We start from the raw sequence: 14,855 nt of genomic DNA, 5'->3' as shown, positions 1-14,855 counted from the left end.
AACCTTAGTATCTATTACTATCAGTCTTTAAGGAATAAACAAAATCATGTTCCTTAACATCACACCCCATAACTGCAGTGTGTCTTCCAACTATCGGTTACATATTGTTATATCTAAGATCTCTCACTAAATAATATCTCATCCTGCCACAGTGTGATCCTTCCTGTCCCACCTTTCTCTGCACTGCCTATAATCAGCCATGGTAAAACAATGTGAACCTCGCTGTGGCCAATGTCACCTGCGGCTTAGTTTACCATGCCTGTTATAGCCCAACAAGACTTTGTTGCTAAATAGCCCTTAGAGTAGTGTCCACAATATTCTTAAAACCCATTGATACATTTCAAAGGTATTAATTTTCCTTTCCTGGAACAAAATACATGATCCAGGTTTCTGAGGCATAAGAGGCTATAGAAAATATAAATATTTGTTGAGATATGTGGATGGGAACAATTTGATCATCTGCTCAACCCAGACCTAGTGCCATTAATGTCATTGGTACTGTAAAAAGTGTAACCTTTCATATGAAGTGAAACAGAAATGACAAACTTGGAGAACAACAGTGGATGAGCTACTTATTTTTTGTTGGAGAGAGTTGCAACTGAGGCTTATATACGGTTAGAGCACATCAGGTGAAGAACGAGAGTGCCACTTACAATAGACCAATGGTAAATATTCTTAAATTTAAACAGTCATTATTAAAGAGGACCTCGTCGAAAAAGAGACAAACTTTTCTTCTGAAGACGCGGAGCAAAGTTCTCTGTGAAATATAAAGGATTTAATCTTGTTTTCTTGACACTGCAAAAGCCCCAAAGCTATATTATAATGTCTATAAATGTAATTATGTACAGAAAAAAAAAAAGGCAACTGAATATGTTGTTAAGTGTTGGAATTTAAGAAGAGAATTTCAAAGTAGGCCGAGTAATCTTTTAGGAGAGTGTAATGTGGAGATCGTAAATATTGGCACTTTTACTTCTTATTGTCATCGTTGGTTGGAGCATATTCTCTTTTTTTTTTTTAAAGACACAATATACTTTGGAATCATGTACGGTGTGGATGCAAATGATCTTCCAGTTGGAGAGCGTCATTTGAATAAACATTAGAAGATACACTGTTGACTACTGTATGGGTTGGTATGCTGTTAAAGTTTATTGCCAGAGGGAAGTGAATGAGTATTTATTACAACTAGTGTTCTGTGAATGACAGGAGACTAAAATTAAACTACGCATTTAGTTTAGCGGACAAGTTGTTAAAAGTGTGAACTGTCTTGTTTTCTCATAGGACATGGATCCTATTATTATTTTTTTTTTTGCTAGTGGCTTTACATATCACTGACACAGATAGGTCTTATGGCAACGATGGGATAGGAAAGGCCTAGGAGTTGGAAGGAAGCAGCCGTGGCCTTAATTAAGGTACAGCCCAAGCATTTGCCTGGTGTGAAAATGGGAAACCACGGAAAACCATATTCAGGGCTGCCGACAGTGGGATTCAAACCCACGATCTCCCGGATGCAAGCTCACAGCCGCACGCCTCTAACCGCACGGCCAACTCACCTGGTGGACATGCATGTGTATCCTTATTAGCAAAGCCGATACATACTCCTCTATAACAAAAAAGTGAGAATAAATTTTAATAGTATATTTCCAGTTACAGGTAAGCCAATTTGAACCAGCATGTGTTAACATCATGCCCCATACAATATGCCTCTAAAATGTAGTGGACTGGGCAAGTTGGCCGTGCGGTTAGAGGCGCGTGGCTATGAGCTTGCATCTGGGAGATAGTGGGTTTGAATCCCACTGTCTGCAGCCCTGAAGATAGTTTTCTGTAGTTTCCCATTTTCACACCAGGCAAATTTTCACACTGTACCTTAATTAAGGCCACAGCCACTTCCTTCCAACTCCTAGGCCTTTTCTATCCCATCGTCGCCATAAGACCTATCTGTGTCGGTGCGACGTAAAGCCACTAGCAAAAAAAGTAGTGGAGGGAGGGAGGCCAGCAAATGTAGGCACTTGACCACCACCAATGTAAAGATGGAGTTAAAACAATAAAAGCCAGTCGTATTTTTACTTTTCCTCTTAGACTGAGAATTGTAATTAACCCGTAGTACTTAGGTAGGATTGATGTGGTAATAAACAGCTTGAGTTTGTAGTTATCTTAACCCATTCCAGTCTGGGCCTTAATATCCCTAACAAAGATTCTGGACCGGGCATTTTTAAGGATATTTAAAACATTATATCTCTGTACCTGTAGGAGATGTTTGCATGATTCTTTTTTCTTTGTGCTTTTTTAAGCATCTAGTTTTGAAAAACGCTGTTTGTATTATGTCAACTATCACTTGAGATATTAAAACTGTTTATTTATTATACCATGTTTTGCGAATGGAAAAAAGGTCTGACTGATAACTAAGCAAGTACAGTTTTCTGAAATACTGTTAAATTTACCCTATTTTGCTAATATAAAATGTGTATTGTAATTACAAAACAAAAAAAATAATGAGTACGATATAAAAATAATAATTTTTCAATAATAATAGTAATAATTACAATGAAAATGGGAGCTCTTATGAAATTTTATTTTAATTGATAAATTTTGTCAAAAGTTACTCAAATGTAAAAATATTGTTCCATTTACCACAAAAGACTTCTGAGAAAGAGAAAATAGTCTTCTAAACAGGCAACTTTACTAATATGTAGACAATATTACGTATTCACGCAAATTTGAAATACGCGGGAACATGCGCTAGGCCGTAAAACGAACTCCAATCATAATGAAATGTAAGAAGTTGTTTCGAATTCATATGTCAATAATATGTTCATTTGTGCATAAACTTATATCATAAAATGTCGAAAATATAACTTTCGTCAAGCACATGTTGCCGCGAGAAGCCATGTCTTAGAGCTCACTGAGTGACAACATGTACTGATGCATGTTGATCGAAAATATCATAAATTCTCTGACTTAGACATATAATACTTCCATCTGCTTAAATACTCTCGTAACTAATACAAGAAGAAACACGATGTAACCACCAGAATGCGTGCATAGCTCGTTCCCGATTTTTAGTGAATTCTCAAACCTTACTACGGGCTATGCCCGCAGCGCAGCCTGAGAGTAATTTCGGCCGCTGTGAGCTATGCTCGCAGTTAGACCGGAAAGAGTTAACAGGGTCATCGAATTGTTTATGGGAACTTATGTACGTGTTTCAAGATGTTTCATAATGATGAACATGTGTATGAAAGTCTTGGGATGATAAAGGATCTTTAAAATATTTCTTAAATCTGTAACACTTGTCAATAATCTGGGAAATTCATCACTATATTACCTTAAAGACGTGAGAGGATGTTACTTTTGATACGTTTAAGGATGCTGGTATAATAGTATACACGATCTTACGAGCAACCTAGGGAATAAGTTTCGAGGTAATCCCGTGTTGTGAGATGGCAAGTTATTTCAAGGATGTAAATTTTTTCTGAGTTTATATCCATGCATGACTATTTAAGGTGAAAGGGATGATGTATTTTGTTGTCTTTGAAATGATAAATGCTACGATATAACATACAAGGAAAATAGGTTGAAAGTCTTCGTAATATAAATGATATATATGAGTACGGCGAATAATGGAAACAGTGTCTTCATTAAATACAGATCGAAAATTAGGACGAGATAATGGGATTAGGTCTTCATGTTATTATAAAGGAAGAGTTATGGCCGTTGAGAGATAAATGACATAAATCTAAGCTACAAGATTGTGCCTCAGAATTAATCTTCGAAAATACTGTCACAAGGGAATTGTAGAGATGAATTTCACACCACTTATTCATGGAATTTGGGTAGTCATTGTCTAGTTATGCATATGACTTGCCTCAGGGTGAAGCAGAATTTAAGCTAAGGACTGATTTGAGACATCTGAGGCATTTCATGGTTCAGACCAGTAAGCGAGGGACTGTGAATAATTTGTATCGGGAATCAATATGAAAAAGACCAGTATTGTAATTCATCTAAGATGTCACAGATGCTGAGGGACTTTATGCTACCAGATTCATTTGAATTTTTCCATACTTAAATATCTTTTAAGTTGACATTCATGCATATTTGAACATACTTGCATATTATGTTTAGAATGGTCATCAGAAAGGTCTGAGGAATGAGAGTTGATACTTTCTTTGTCTATTTATTTCAGGTTATAGCAGCTACGTTGTGTTTTCATTAATTTTTGTTGTTGATGGGTTAGATATTGTGCATGATTGCATATATCTTCATTTTTGAAAGGGCTGTTTTACAGCATGATCCAGTGTTTGTTACATTTTTTTTTTTTTTAACAGTTACAGAGCGTTGTCCAGGTACTGACGCTAAGAAATACCTTTTCTTTTATAGCTAGATTAGCACTAATGTAATGTCATTATTTCCCTTTTCTTTTGCTTATTATGCCAATATTAAGAGGAATTGTTACTAAGTTAAGGAAAAGTACAAATATCACTTAGGAAACCACACCAAGAAAGATGTAAATAAACCTCTCGAATTAAACAAATGGATTTTACTCCCATATAGCTTTTGTAAGTGAAATAAATGGTATGTTTGAGTTCATTGTGATCCAGTGTGTAATGTTTTGGGGAGTAAGGTTTTGACAATATAAAGGTAGAATGTATTAATGAAGAACTGTGGGCATGGAACCAAAGAGGATAGAATAGAATAGAGATGAAACTCAATGATAAATTTCGGTTCCAAGCCACTTGGCGCTAGTAGTTTTAGTCTCTTTTCCGAGATAGCGCCACAGTGTGCATTCTGGTGCAATACCTTAGTATTACTATCAACAGATAGCGCGGAGAATTAACATCCGGCGCAGTGACGCACATCCGGGTATGCTTACGGCTCCTCCCCCCTCCTTTCCCTGCCCCTCGCCCCCACCCCCCGCCAAACGGCGATAATAATGCAGTTCTACTACTTCCATGCCCAATACATTGTAATTCATATATTTTTATTTCCAAGTACTTACTACGTTGTAAATAATGATCTGATACCCCTAGTTCGTATGGCATACTATGTTACTGAGAACATAACCACACACCTCAAAGCAGCTTTAACTTCAAATGAATGATTGACACATTAACACAAAGCTGATATTATAACAAATAAGAAATCCCTTCGAAAGCAAGACAACAGAGCACACCATATGCAAGACAATGGGGTATCACATCAATATCCAAGTACCACATGAAAATAAAAATAACAGAATTAAATGCACTGAGACAGGAAATATATAGAACTACATTAATAGAACCATTCAGCTTTCAGCCCCTGATGTGTACTCAAACAGGAAATACAGGATTTCAGGAGGACTGGCGAAGATATATTTCAAATAAACAAGCACAAGGAACTAAGATTTACATCACAAGCACATGAGCACTTGGAATTCAAACAACACAAATACTGTAGCATCATGGGAACTATCGATTAAAATCGATATAAGTTCGAACAAGGTTAATCGATTGGGTAAAGTCGAATTCGATGCAATTCAGCAATATTATCTCCACAATGCTTGACGTTTTATGGCTAATTAATTTGTGAGAAGTGCCCACTGATTGAGGTTAGACTTGAAATACTTTAAATACTTCACTTCGAGACAAACTGCCTTTAATTATTAACAACGTTCATTTCATGCTTACTAGCGTGCCATCTACAGAACGTGTATATAACTATTTACACGTTATGAATGACCTCCAGCGCCATCTAGAAAAAGAGACTGAAACTACCTGAAGCTAGCTACAGATTGGAACCAAAAGCCCTATTAGAGTTTCACCCCCCTGCATGGAACTCTCAGATACCAACTTGTTAACAACAATAGGAGTCGAAATGCTCACTATTATAACCTAACCAACAATCTTTAGCCGCCTGTAAAAGAATTATTTTCTACTGTGTTATTTTATCTGTCCACCTGATTCATACTGATTTTGAACTTATTAACTTTCACTTGAGACGTAATTATTAAATAAAAGGGAAAAGTGAATGACAGATCCAAGTTGGGTTTTTTTCCTCCTCAATTTGCTTTACATTGCACCGACACAGGTAGGTCTTACGGAGACGATGGAATAGGAGAAGGCTAGAAGTGGGAAGTGGCCGTGATCTTAATTAAGGTACAGCCCACATCTGCCAGGAGCGAAAATGGGAAAAAAGGAAAACCATCTTTAGGGCTGCTGACAGTGGGGTTCGAACCCACTATCTCCCGAATGCAAGCTCACAGTTGCGTGACCTCACCTGCATGGCCAACTCGTTCGGTCCTTCCAAGTTTGTTAACACAGGTGTTATTTTGTAAGTAGAAGAGAAATATGTTCAATAATGTTTCTACGCATTCTTACATTCCACGAACTACAAAGTCCCTTTTAGACTGATGGTTTCACGGCCCATGATTAATTACTTAGTTAATCTGTTTACCCTCCAGGGTTGGTTTTTCCCTCGGACTCAGCGAGGGATCCCACCTCTACCGCCTCAAGGGCAGTGTCCTGAAGCGCGAGACTGGAGGCCCCGGGTTCGATTCCCAGTCAGGTCAGGGATTTTCACCTGGATCTAAGGGCTGGTTCGAGGTCCACTCAGCCTATGTGATCACAATTGAGGAGCTATCTGATGGCGAGATGGCGGCCCCAGTCTAGAAAGCCAAGAATAACGGCCGAGAGGATTCCTCGTGCTGACCACATGACACCTCATAATCTGTAGGCCCTCGGGCTGAACAGCAGTCTCTTGGTAGACCATGAACCATTGGGACTGTTGCGCCATGGGGTTTGGTTTGGTTATTTGAGTATTCTGTTAGTGTCTTATCCTACTTACCAAATCTACAATGCTAAAAAAATTGATCTACAAGTCTACGATGATTCATGCGAGTTGTTATGGGCAGCCCCCCTTCAGCCAAAGCTAAACCTGTACGCTCCAGGAATAGACTCTTGCAATATTGGACAAGTCAGAGATCAGACAATTTTCATCGAACCCTGAAGAACAAAATTAAGCCTATAAATTACATCTTTACTTGGGGGCAGCACAAATTTGGCATTTACTAAATATAGATATATTCACAAAATCATAATAAATGAAAATGAACTATTGGGCAAGGAGGAAAGCTCAACAAATGTTGATTCTGCGTGGTCCTAAGTGACCCAATCAAACAGCAGCAGATATATTTCTCCCTGAAATATTCCCCCTGGGGATCAGATAAAAAAGACAACTTCTCCATAGATATTAAAAAAACAAAAAACAAAACATATACACAACCTTGGAAGAAATACCCAGGAGAAGATCGGTAAAGGGTTTACTCTTGCACAAGTGCTCAACTCAACATATACTGTAAGGTTTCTGGCATTATAAATTCAGAGAAAACAAAAAAATCAAAGATGAAGAGGAAATCTCAGTATGAAGACTTTAAGTGAGGAAACAATTAGAAACTTTGATGAACTACAACAAAGGGATGACAGCAGTATGATCAAAGAATGGATTATACAAAATCTTTTTCTGCTTGATATGGCTCTTATTAATGAGAATGTATTTCTATTACAGATATGGAAATAAAATAGTAAAGGTAGGAATTTTAAAAAATATTTTTTATAACAATCTGTTTTACATCGCACCGACACTGATATGTCATAATATGGTGGTGATGGGATAGCAAAGGGCTCAGAGTGGGAAAGAAGTGGCCGTGGCCTTAACGTACAGCCCCAGCATTTGCCTGGTTTGAAAATGGAAAACCATCTTCAGGGCTGCCGACAGTAGGATTCTAACCCACTATCTCCCAAATGCAAGCTCACAACTGCGCGCCCCTAGCTGCAAAGGGAAAGGTAACAATTTGAGTAATTCTGAATACAATCGGTAGAGGGACAACTAGTCCTTCCAGACTAAACCACCACCCCAGTCAGACAACTAGGAGTCCAACAGCCCAAAAAAGGAGAAAGACTTGAGAGGTAACGCATACCGATGGCCTCTTAGGCTGGTACGTCAGACCATACAAATGTTTTCAGTCAACAGTAAATATGGGCTATATATTTCAATTTGTAATTTTATAATATGTTTCATGGACATTCAAGGATTACAATTACTATACATGCAATGTTTGTATGTACTTCCTGTGTGTTTAACATGGCCCTCACTCAGATTTCTGGCAGTGATGGGATAGAAAAAGTGCAATGATAGGAATTTTTATTGTTTGATAAGGAAGTACAACTAGATAACCAGGGCTAGGTCTGTGAAAATGGCTCCAACATTTGCTTATGGGAAAAGTGGGAAACCAGAGAAAATAATCTTCAGGGCTGTCAACAGTGGGATTTGATCCCACCAACTCCCAAATGCAAGCTTACAGCTACATAACCTGTACTACAACAGCCAACTTGCTCAGTAATTATTAACCTTTTCAATGCCGAGTTTTGATGACCAGGAAAACCCCCTGGGCTGGGTTAAAAAAAAAAGAAGCATAAAGATAATTTTTTACTGATACTATTAATGGAATGCATATCACCCCCTTAACCCCACAGCCCAATACGGGGTCAGGGATGAAGTGATATTATATTTTACAGCTTACTTTTATGGCCAGATGCCCTTCCTGATGCCAAACTCAGTTGAGAAAATGAATATGAAATGAATGGTGGTGAGTGGAACTGGGTAAGGAAGTGGAAGAAATCGGCTGTGGCTTATGAATAGGAACTGTCCTGGTACCAGCATTTGCTTGGGAGTGCAAAAGAGAAACTACCAAAAAAAAAAAAAAATCTCAGGACAGCTGACGGTGGAGTTCGAACCCACTCACCTGCCAAACGCAGAACTTGGCTCCATAGCCATAGCACTCCACTCAGTGATATTATTACTGAAATATAATAAATTGTTGATCCAAGAACGGGTTTTATCAAAATCATTAACATTTGGTGAAAAAAGAATTTGAGGAGGGGTTGACAATTCCGCATGAGATTCATCATTACTACTTTGTCTTGCACTTTCTTGTAGTTCAATATTGCCCCCTGTATATTCTCCATCTTCATTATCAAAGTATAGCTCTCCGGAATCACTATTTATGAGGAAACATTCCATTTCTTCGTCAACAAGAGATGAATGTATACTTCAAGACGCCATGATGGCTACACGTTAGCAGGAAAGATATTCCATGAAACATCAGATCGCTTTCAAAACACGTAAAATGGGGTGGTATATCTAACGTACAGAACTTCTTTGAGCATTTCCATGGAATTTCAAAGCATGACATTATATCCCGTTCATTTATGACATCGGTGAAGTACACACAGCACCAAAACGTATATATACGGGTTTGGCGAACGAGGCACGGTGTTCACTAACGTATATATACATGTTTAGCGTTGAATGGGTTAATTAGCCATGCTAGCGGTGACGATTATAGTTTTAAGGGGAAGTAGGTACAATTGAGCAACCATTCTCGCATAAAATTGAGGAGTTCAAACCCTTTTTAAATAAAGGTACAAGCAAAAGAAAGAGAAGGACCACACAAAGAGTATGAAAATGAAGACAACCTAGGTCTCAGAGATCTGATACGGTTGGGATCAGAAGAGAACAACAAGAGTCGATGTAGGGATGTTGGATAGGAAAGGTGGTGGTGATGATGATGATGATGATGATGATGATGATGCTTGTTGTTTAAAGGGGCCTAACATCTACGGTCATCAGCCCTAGGAAAGGTGAAAGGGAGGAGCCTCACTTAAATAGAAGCGATGTAAGATTCAGCAACGGACCCTGCGTTTGCCAACCCACATACCCAAGTTGAGAGCCCCTGGGGGTTACCCCTTTCAGTCATCTCTTATTACAATTTACAACGGTTAGGTTCGTCAGCCTACTGAAACTCATTTACTACTCTACTACTCTTAGCAGACTGAAGAACCGAAAAGTTTTAAAATAACTGAGTCGAAACTGAAAAATAGCTTCAGATATTACAAACCTCTTACGACAGGCAAGGGACACTGTGGCCATATTCTATCATCCCAACTACAGGGTTACCCCAATTTGAAAGAGAATTCTGCAATCATGAATATCCCTACTAGATGTTCACTAACATTTGTGACACCATAATAAACTGAATGTCCTATTATTTAATTAAAAGAAACTATGGAAAATCAGTCTAAGAAGGTCAAAAATGTAATATAACTCACTTCTTCTCCCAGTTCTAAACAAGAGTGCATCCCGTTCCAGACCCGAAATCAGTCAAATTTATGGCACAGAACCGGTATGAACTCAAATCCAGAACCATTGGCCAGGTAGCTACTGTGGTAGCCCTAGACCAGGGTGGTGGCCTGGAAAGAATTATGTAATAACAAAGAAAAATTATGAAGGAACTATACTCACTGCTTGCCACGTGGATAATGACGTACATATTCACCAATGTCAAAGCTAGCCACACTCAGCACCAGAGGATCTTTGCTTGTTTCTAACAAGTGAATTAAGATTCTTAGCAATTCATAATTCTTCTCATTGAGGCGGGGAGCATTTTCTCGCCAGAATTTGGCTGACTTGTGCACAGGACTCCACTCAAGTCGACCTGATTTCACTTCTGTTGCATATTCATCGAAAGAACTGCAAAGAAAAATTTAGGAATTGGTTTAGGACTAATAAGTAAAACTGACTAGTTTAACATTCATAATCAATTTCTTCCATACCATTAGGACAAATATCTAAAACCAAATCCTTTAACATTCATAATAAATTTCTTCCAAACATATAGGCAAAGAATATTAAAAAAAAATTAACACACAAATTCTTACAATACTAATCGTAATTATAAGTTTTTCATTCCAACAGGGCAGATGCAAGAAAATATTCATAAAAGTCCAAAGTGAAGTTCAGCAGATTCTAAATGAACTTGAGATAAGGGCAGAAGATAACCTAAAAACAAATCATCAGAAAACAAGACAAATTTCAGAAAGGGAGGTACAGAAGCAGCAAAAGACACACGACAATATCAGACAAACCATTAGAAATTGTACCAACATTCAAATACCATGGTATTACTCTATAAACATCATCATTCAGTATTTACATACAAAAGAGAGCAGCAACAATAAAAGCCGTTTATAACAACAACAACAATGTTCATATTTTGTTAAGTTATATTTCCCATAGCAATCTATGGAATCGACATGGTCTGGGAAAACCTGATTTTAGCACAACTGAGAGGGTAAAGGCACGTTTCATGAAACAAGTATTAGGAGTAGGGATAACATCACCACAAGGCTCGTTTACGAGATGAAGAACGACAGTTTCTTCATCGAGGATATTAGATTGCAACTGCTTCAGCCTAAGACACACGCTTACAGTCATACTCTTCAGATACTAAGTGAAAAGACAAATGCAATCTGGAGTAAATTTTATTCAACACATGCTATGATGACAAACAAATGGCAACAAATTATGGATCAAGACACTCGAGACACAAAGTGACGAATGGGTTACACCACACGGTATGTATTAACCGTTTCTACAACCCAAGTGATGATTGCAAGTGAACGCTATGCAATAAGCCCAGTGACCAGTACTACACTGTGTGGTTAAAAAAAAAGGGCAATATCATTAACTAAATTCTGCTCAGAATAATCAGTACATTAACAAGCTGAGTGCCAAGCGACTCCACTTGGATACGTGACAGCACTCAATTTCCTGAACTTCAGGTTCTCAAAAGGGATCATAAGTCTGTTTGAAACAGAGAATTGTGCGAACCCATTTGGGTGTGTAGTAAGTAGTTCATAACAATAATGTTATTGCCTTTACATCCCACCAACTACCTTTTCAGTTTTTCAGATGCTGAGGTGCCGGAATTTAGTCCTGCACGAGTTCTTTCATGTGCCAGTAAATCTACCAACACAAGGCTGACGTATTTGAGCACCTTCAAATACCACCGGACTGAGCCAGGATCGAACCTGCGAAGTTGGGGTCAGAAGGCCAGCGCCTCAACTGTCTGAGCCACTCAGCCCAGCAATAAGTATTTTGAAAGTGTATAAAGCCTCTTCCTGCCATCTGTTGGCCGTCTACTTAAGGAAGTCCATAGTCCACCTTTCATTCATCAATTCCTGTTTAGGCGCAACCCCATATGGGTATGTCAAGAGTGCTTTGTAAACTGACAAATTCATTGCCTATCTCGCGGGTTGTTTGTGTAAGCGTGCAGTGCTGTTGGTTTTCTTTTGATGTCTGTTAATTTGTCCATTACTATCTTTAAATCTTTATGAGTAAATCAAGCAAAAAAGGACGTAAGTGCAGATAGTCTGGATGATTTATTGAACAAGTCGGACGATGATCACATCGACAAAGCATATAGTTAAAGTGATTTTGAACCAAGAATAGACAATGAGAATGTAGAAAATAGTGACTATTTAGAAAACGAGTCTCAAAGTGAAAACGAGGATGGGATTTCGATATGAGGAACAGCCTAGAATAACAACAACAACTGGGGACCTTGCACTGGCACTCAGCGTGACATTCCTTTTCAAGGGGCAGAGGCAGTTAACACAGGGGTGGCTAATGATTCTGGAGCCCGACTTTATGACATTTATTATTTGTTACAAATAAAGTAATAAATTTTATGGTAGTGTAAACTAACTGTATGTATTGATCAGCAAGTTTTGAAGACTAAGCATAAGTTACATCAAGCCGGCTCAATGAATGGGTGGACCCAACATTGGACAAAATGAGGAAATTCCTCGGTTTACGCTTGTGGATAGGTCTTGTCCATCTGCCATCCTTTGCTGTTACTGGAGTGATAAGACTGTTTTCTATGTAAGCATAGGGACATTAATTACTGTATATGCATGTACAGTATCTATACAATTACCCCACTTGGGGTTGCACCATTTAACCAAATATAAAAAATTAACCTATTATATCATAAATATATTGTCGTTTTAGCGATCACTTGATTGCTTAAGCCTGTGAAGTTTTGGCACCAAGGAATAACTCAGCACTACTAGCTTATGGCACAGGATGGCAATCCCACGAATTCTGGTCTGGACCACGTGTTAAACATTAAAAAAAAAAACTTCAGTAATGTCAAATAAAACTGTAAATATCAGTGAAGACACCACACTGCATGGCTATTATCATGAACTAAGTCATAATTGTGGCAAGTATTCATTCACAGGAAGGGGGATTAGGGATTGGACTTAACTTACCAAAGGAGATGTTCATTAAATTTCCTGATTCTTTGAAGTAAACAACTGATAGGGAATCCACCACCTGGGTGACTGCCCTAAGTGCAGATCAATTATAAATGTAATGTAATGAAGTGACATAAATTATTCATTCACACCGAGCAAGTTGGGCGTGCAGTTAGGGTCGCGCAGCTGTGAGCTTGCATTTGGGAGATAGTGGGTTTGAACCCCACTGTCGGCAGCCCTAAAGATGGTTTTCTGTGATTTTCCATTTTACACCAGACAAATGCTCTTAATGAACCTTAATTAAGGCCACAGCCACTTCCTTCCCACTTCTAGCCCTTTCCTATCTTGTCGCCGTAAGACCTATCTGTGTTGGTACGACGTAAGCACACTGTATTTATTTTTTATACATTCACATAAATATGTCATGCCATATGAGCAAAAATGAAAAGTTTTAAGCAATCCTATTACTGTGGAATTTCATTAGTTCATTAGTTGTCCATGTGTTGGCTGTATATGCCACAGAAGTGTTTCGAACAATAACAATATTAGCAGACCGACGGATGACAATGTATGCTGACCAGCAGCGAGCAAAACAATAGCACCAGTGAATTGCTGAGGCTTGCGATAAGGAAGTTCCCAGAAAAAGAAAAAAAGGAAGCTGATTAACAACGTAGCAGGCTCCTGGAATGATCTGGAAGTGGAGTTCTCTGATGTTGTTCCACGCCTAGTTCGAGGCCCGTCAAACACAATGGGTGGGTACAGGATGAATTTTTTCTTCAATCGACATAGGTCTTATGGCAACGACGCGATAGAAAGGGCTGAGTGGGAACAAATGGGCCATGGCCTTAATTAAGGTACAGCTCCAGCATTTGTCTCGTGTGAAAAGGGAAAATATGGAAAACCATCTTCAAGGCTGCCAACAGTGATATTTGAACCCATCTCCTCCTGAATGCAAGTTCACAGCTGTGTGACCCTAACTGCACGGCCAACTCACTTTGTAGGTGTCAGGCGAGATGGCTGCACAACCCATTACCGGGCTGTATGGATGAGTGACAGGTGCTACACAGTGTCCTGCTGGGCACCATGTATGAAGAGATTGCGAGGCTGCTTGAGGGACTCTATGGTGACCATCAGCTGGCAGATGTCTTTCGAATCCAAATGAAGAAGGGCACAACAGTAAATTGGAGAATCACTGCAGGAATTTGCAGTCAAGGTAGATCTGCTGGTCCACAAGGCATTAGGCGGCTAACCACCAAATCATACGTATTTACTTGCATGTCAGCCACACTTGTTAAGCCAATTTTAAAATCCCAAAAAAGGGGTGTGGCTAGTATGCGGAAAATTTTCAGACAAAATTTTCGTAAGACCCGGGGGCCTACTGTAGCCATTGAAACTATTTTAGAGGTATTGATATAATAACAAAGAGATGCCATGTTATTGCCAGTACAGCCTTACAACAGGGGCTGAGACCAGTACATCCACTATAAAATTATGCATGGTAAATATTGCTTGAAAACATAGTTAAAATGAGCAATGATTTCAACACAACTTCACTGAAGACCGTAATGGAATTTAATGCTCTAACATTACGTATGTCGACGTCAGACTGGGAGCAGACCGTGATGCTGTTGCTTTTTACATCACGTACTGGGGAAATATTAATTGCAATTTTATAATATCCAGCCCGTTATGTTCAGTCCAATTACTTAAAACAAGTTACCATGT

The 14,855-nt window shown here is 38.7% G+C and overlaps 1 protein-coding gene across 2 annotated transcripts in view; it reads right to left on the bottom strand.

Annotated features, from left to right (window-relative positions):
* Window positions 1-14,855, bottom strand: part of VhaSFD (V-type proton ATPase subunit VhaSFD) — a 129,886-nt gene that overhangs the window by 21,360 nt on the left and 93,671 nt on the right. For both annotated transcript variants that reach the window (XM_067136469.2, XM_067136470.2), the window contains one exon: window positions 10,333-10,560. In XM_067136469.2, the coding sequence (XP_066992570.1) occupies window positions 10,333-10,560 (228 nt within the window). The remainder of the gene's footprint in view (window positions 1-10,332; window positions 10,561-14,855) is intronic.

This window comes from Anabrus simplex, chromosome 1 (genome assembly GCF_040414725.1).
Source record: "Anabrus simplex isolate iqAnaSimp1 chromosome 1, ASM4041472v1, whole genome shotgun sequence".
In the NCBI taxonomy this organism is placed as follows: domain Eukaryota; kingdom Metazoa; phylum Arthropoda; class Insecta; order Orthoptera; family Tettigoniidae; genus Anabrus; species Anabrus simplex.
Note: the sequence above shows the minus strand (reverse complement) of the source record. Positions and strands in the feature narration are given on the sequence as shown.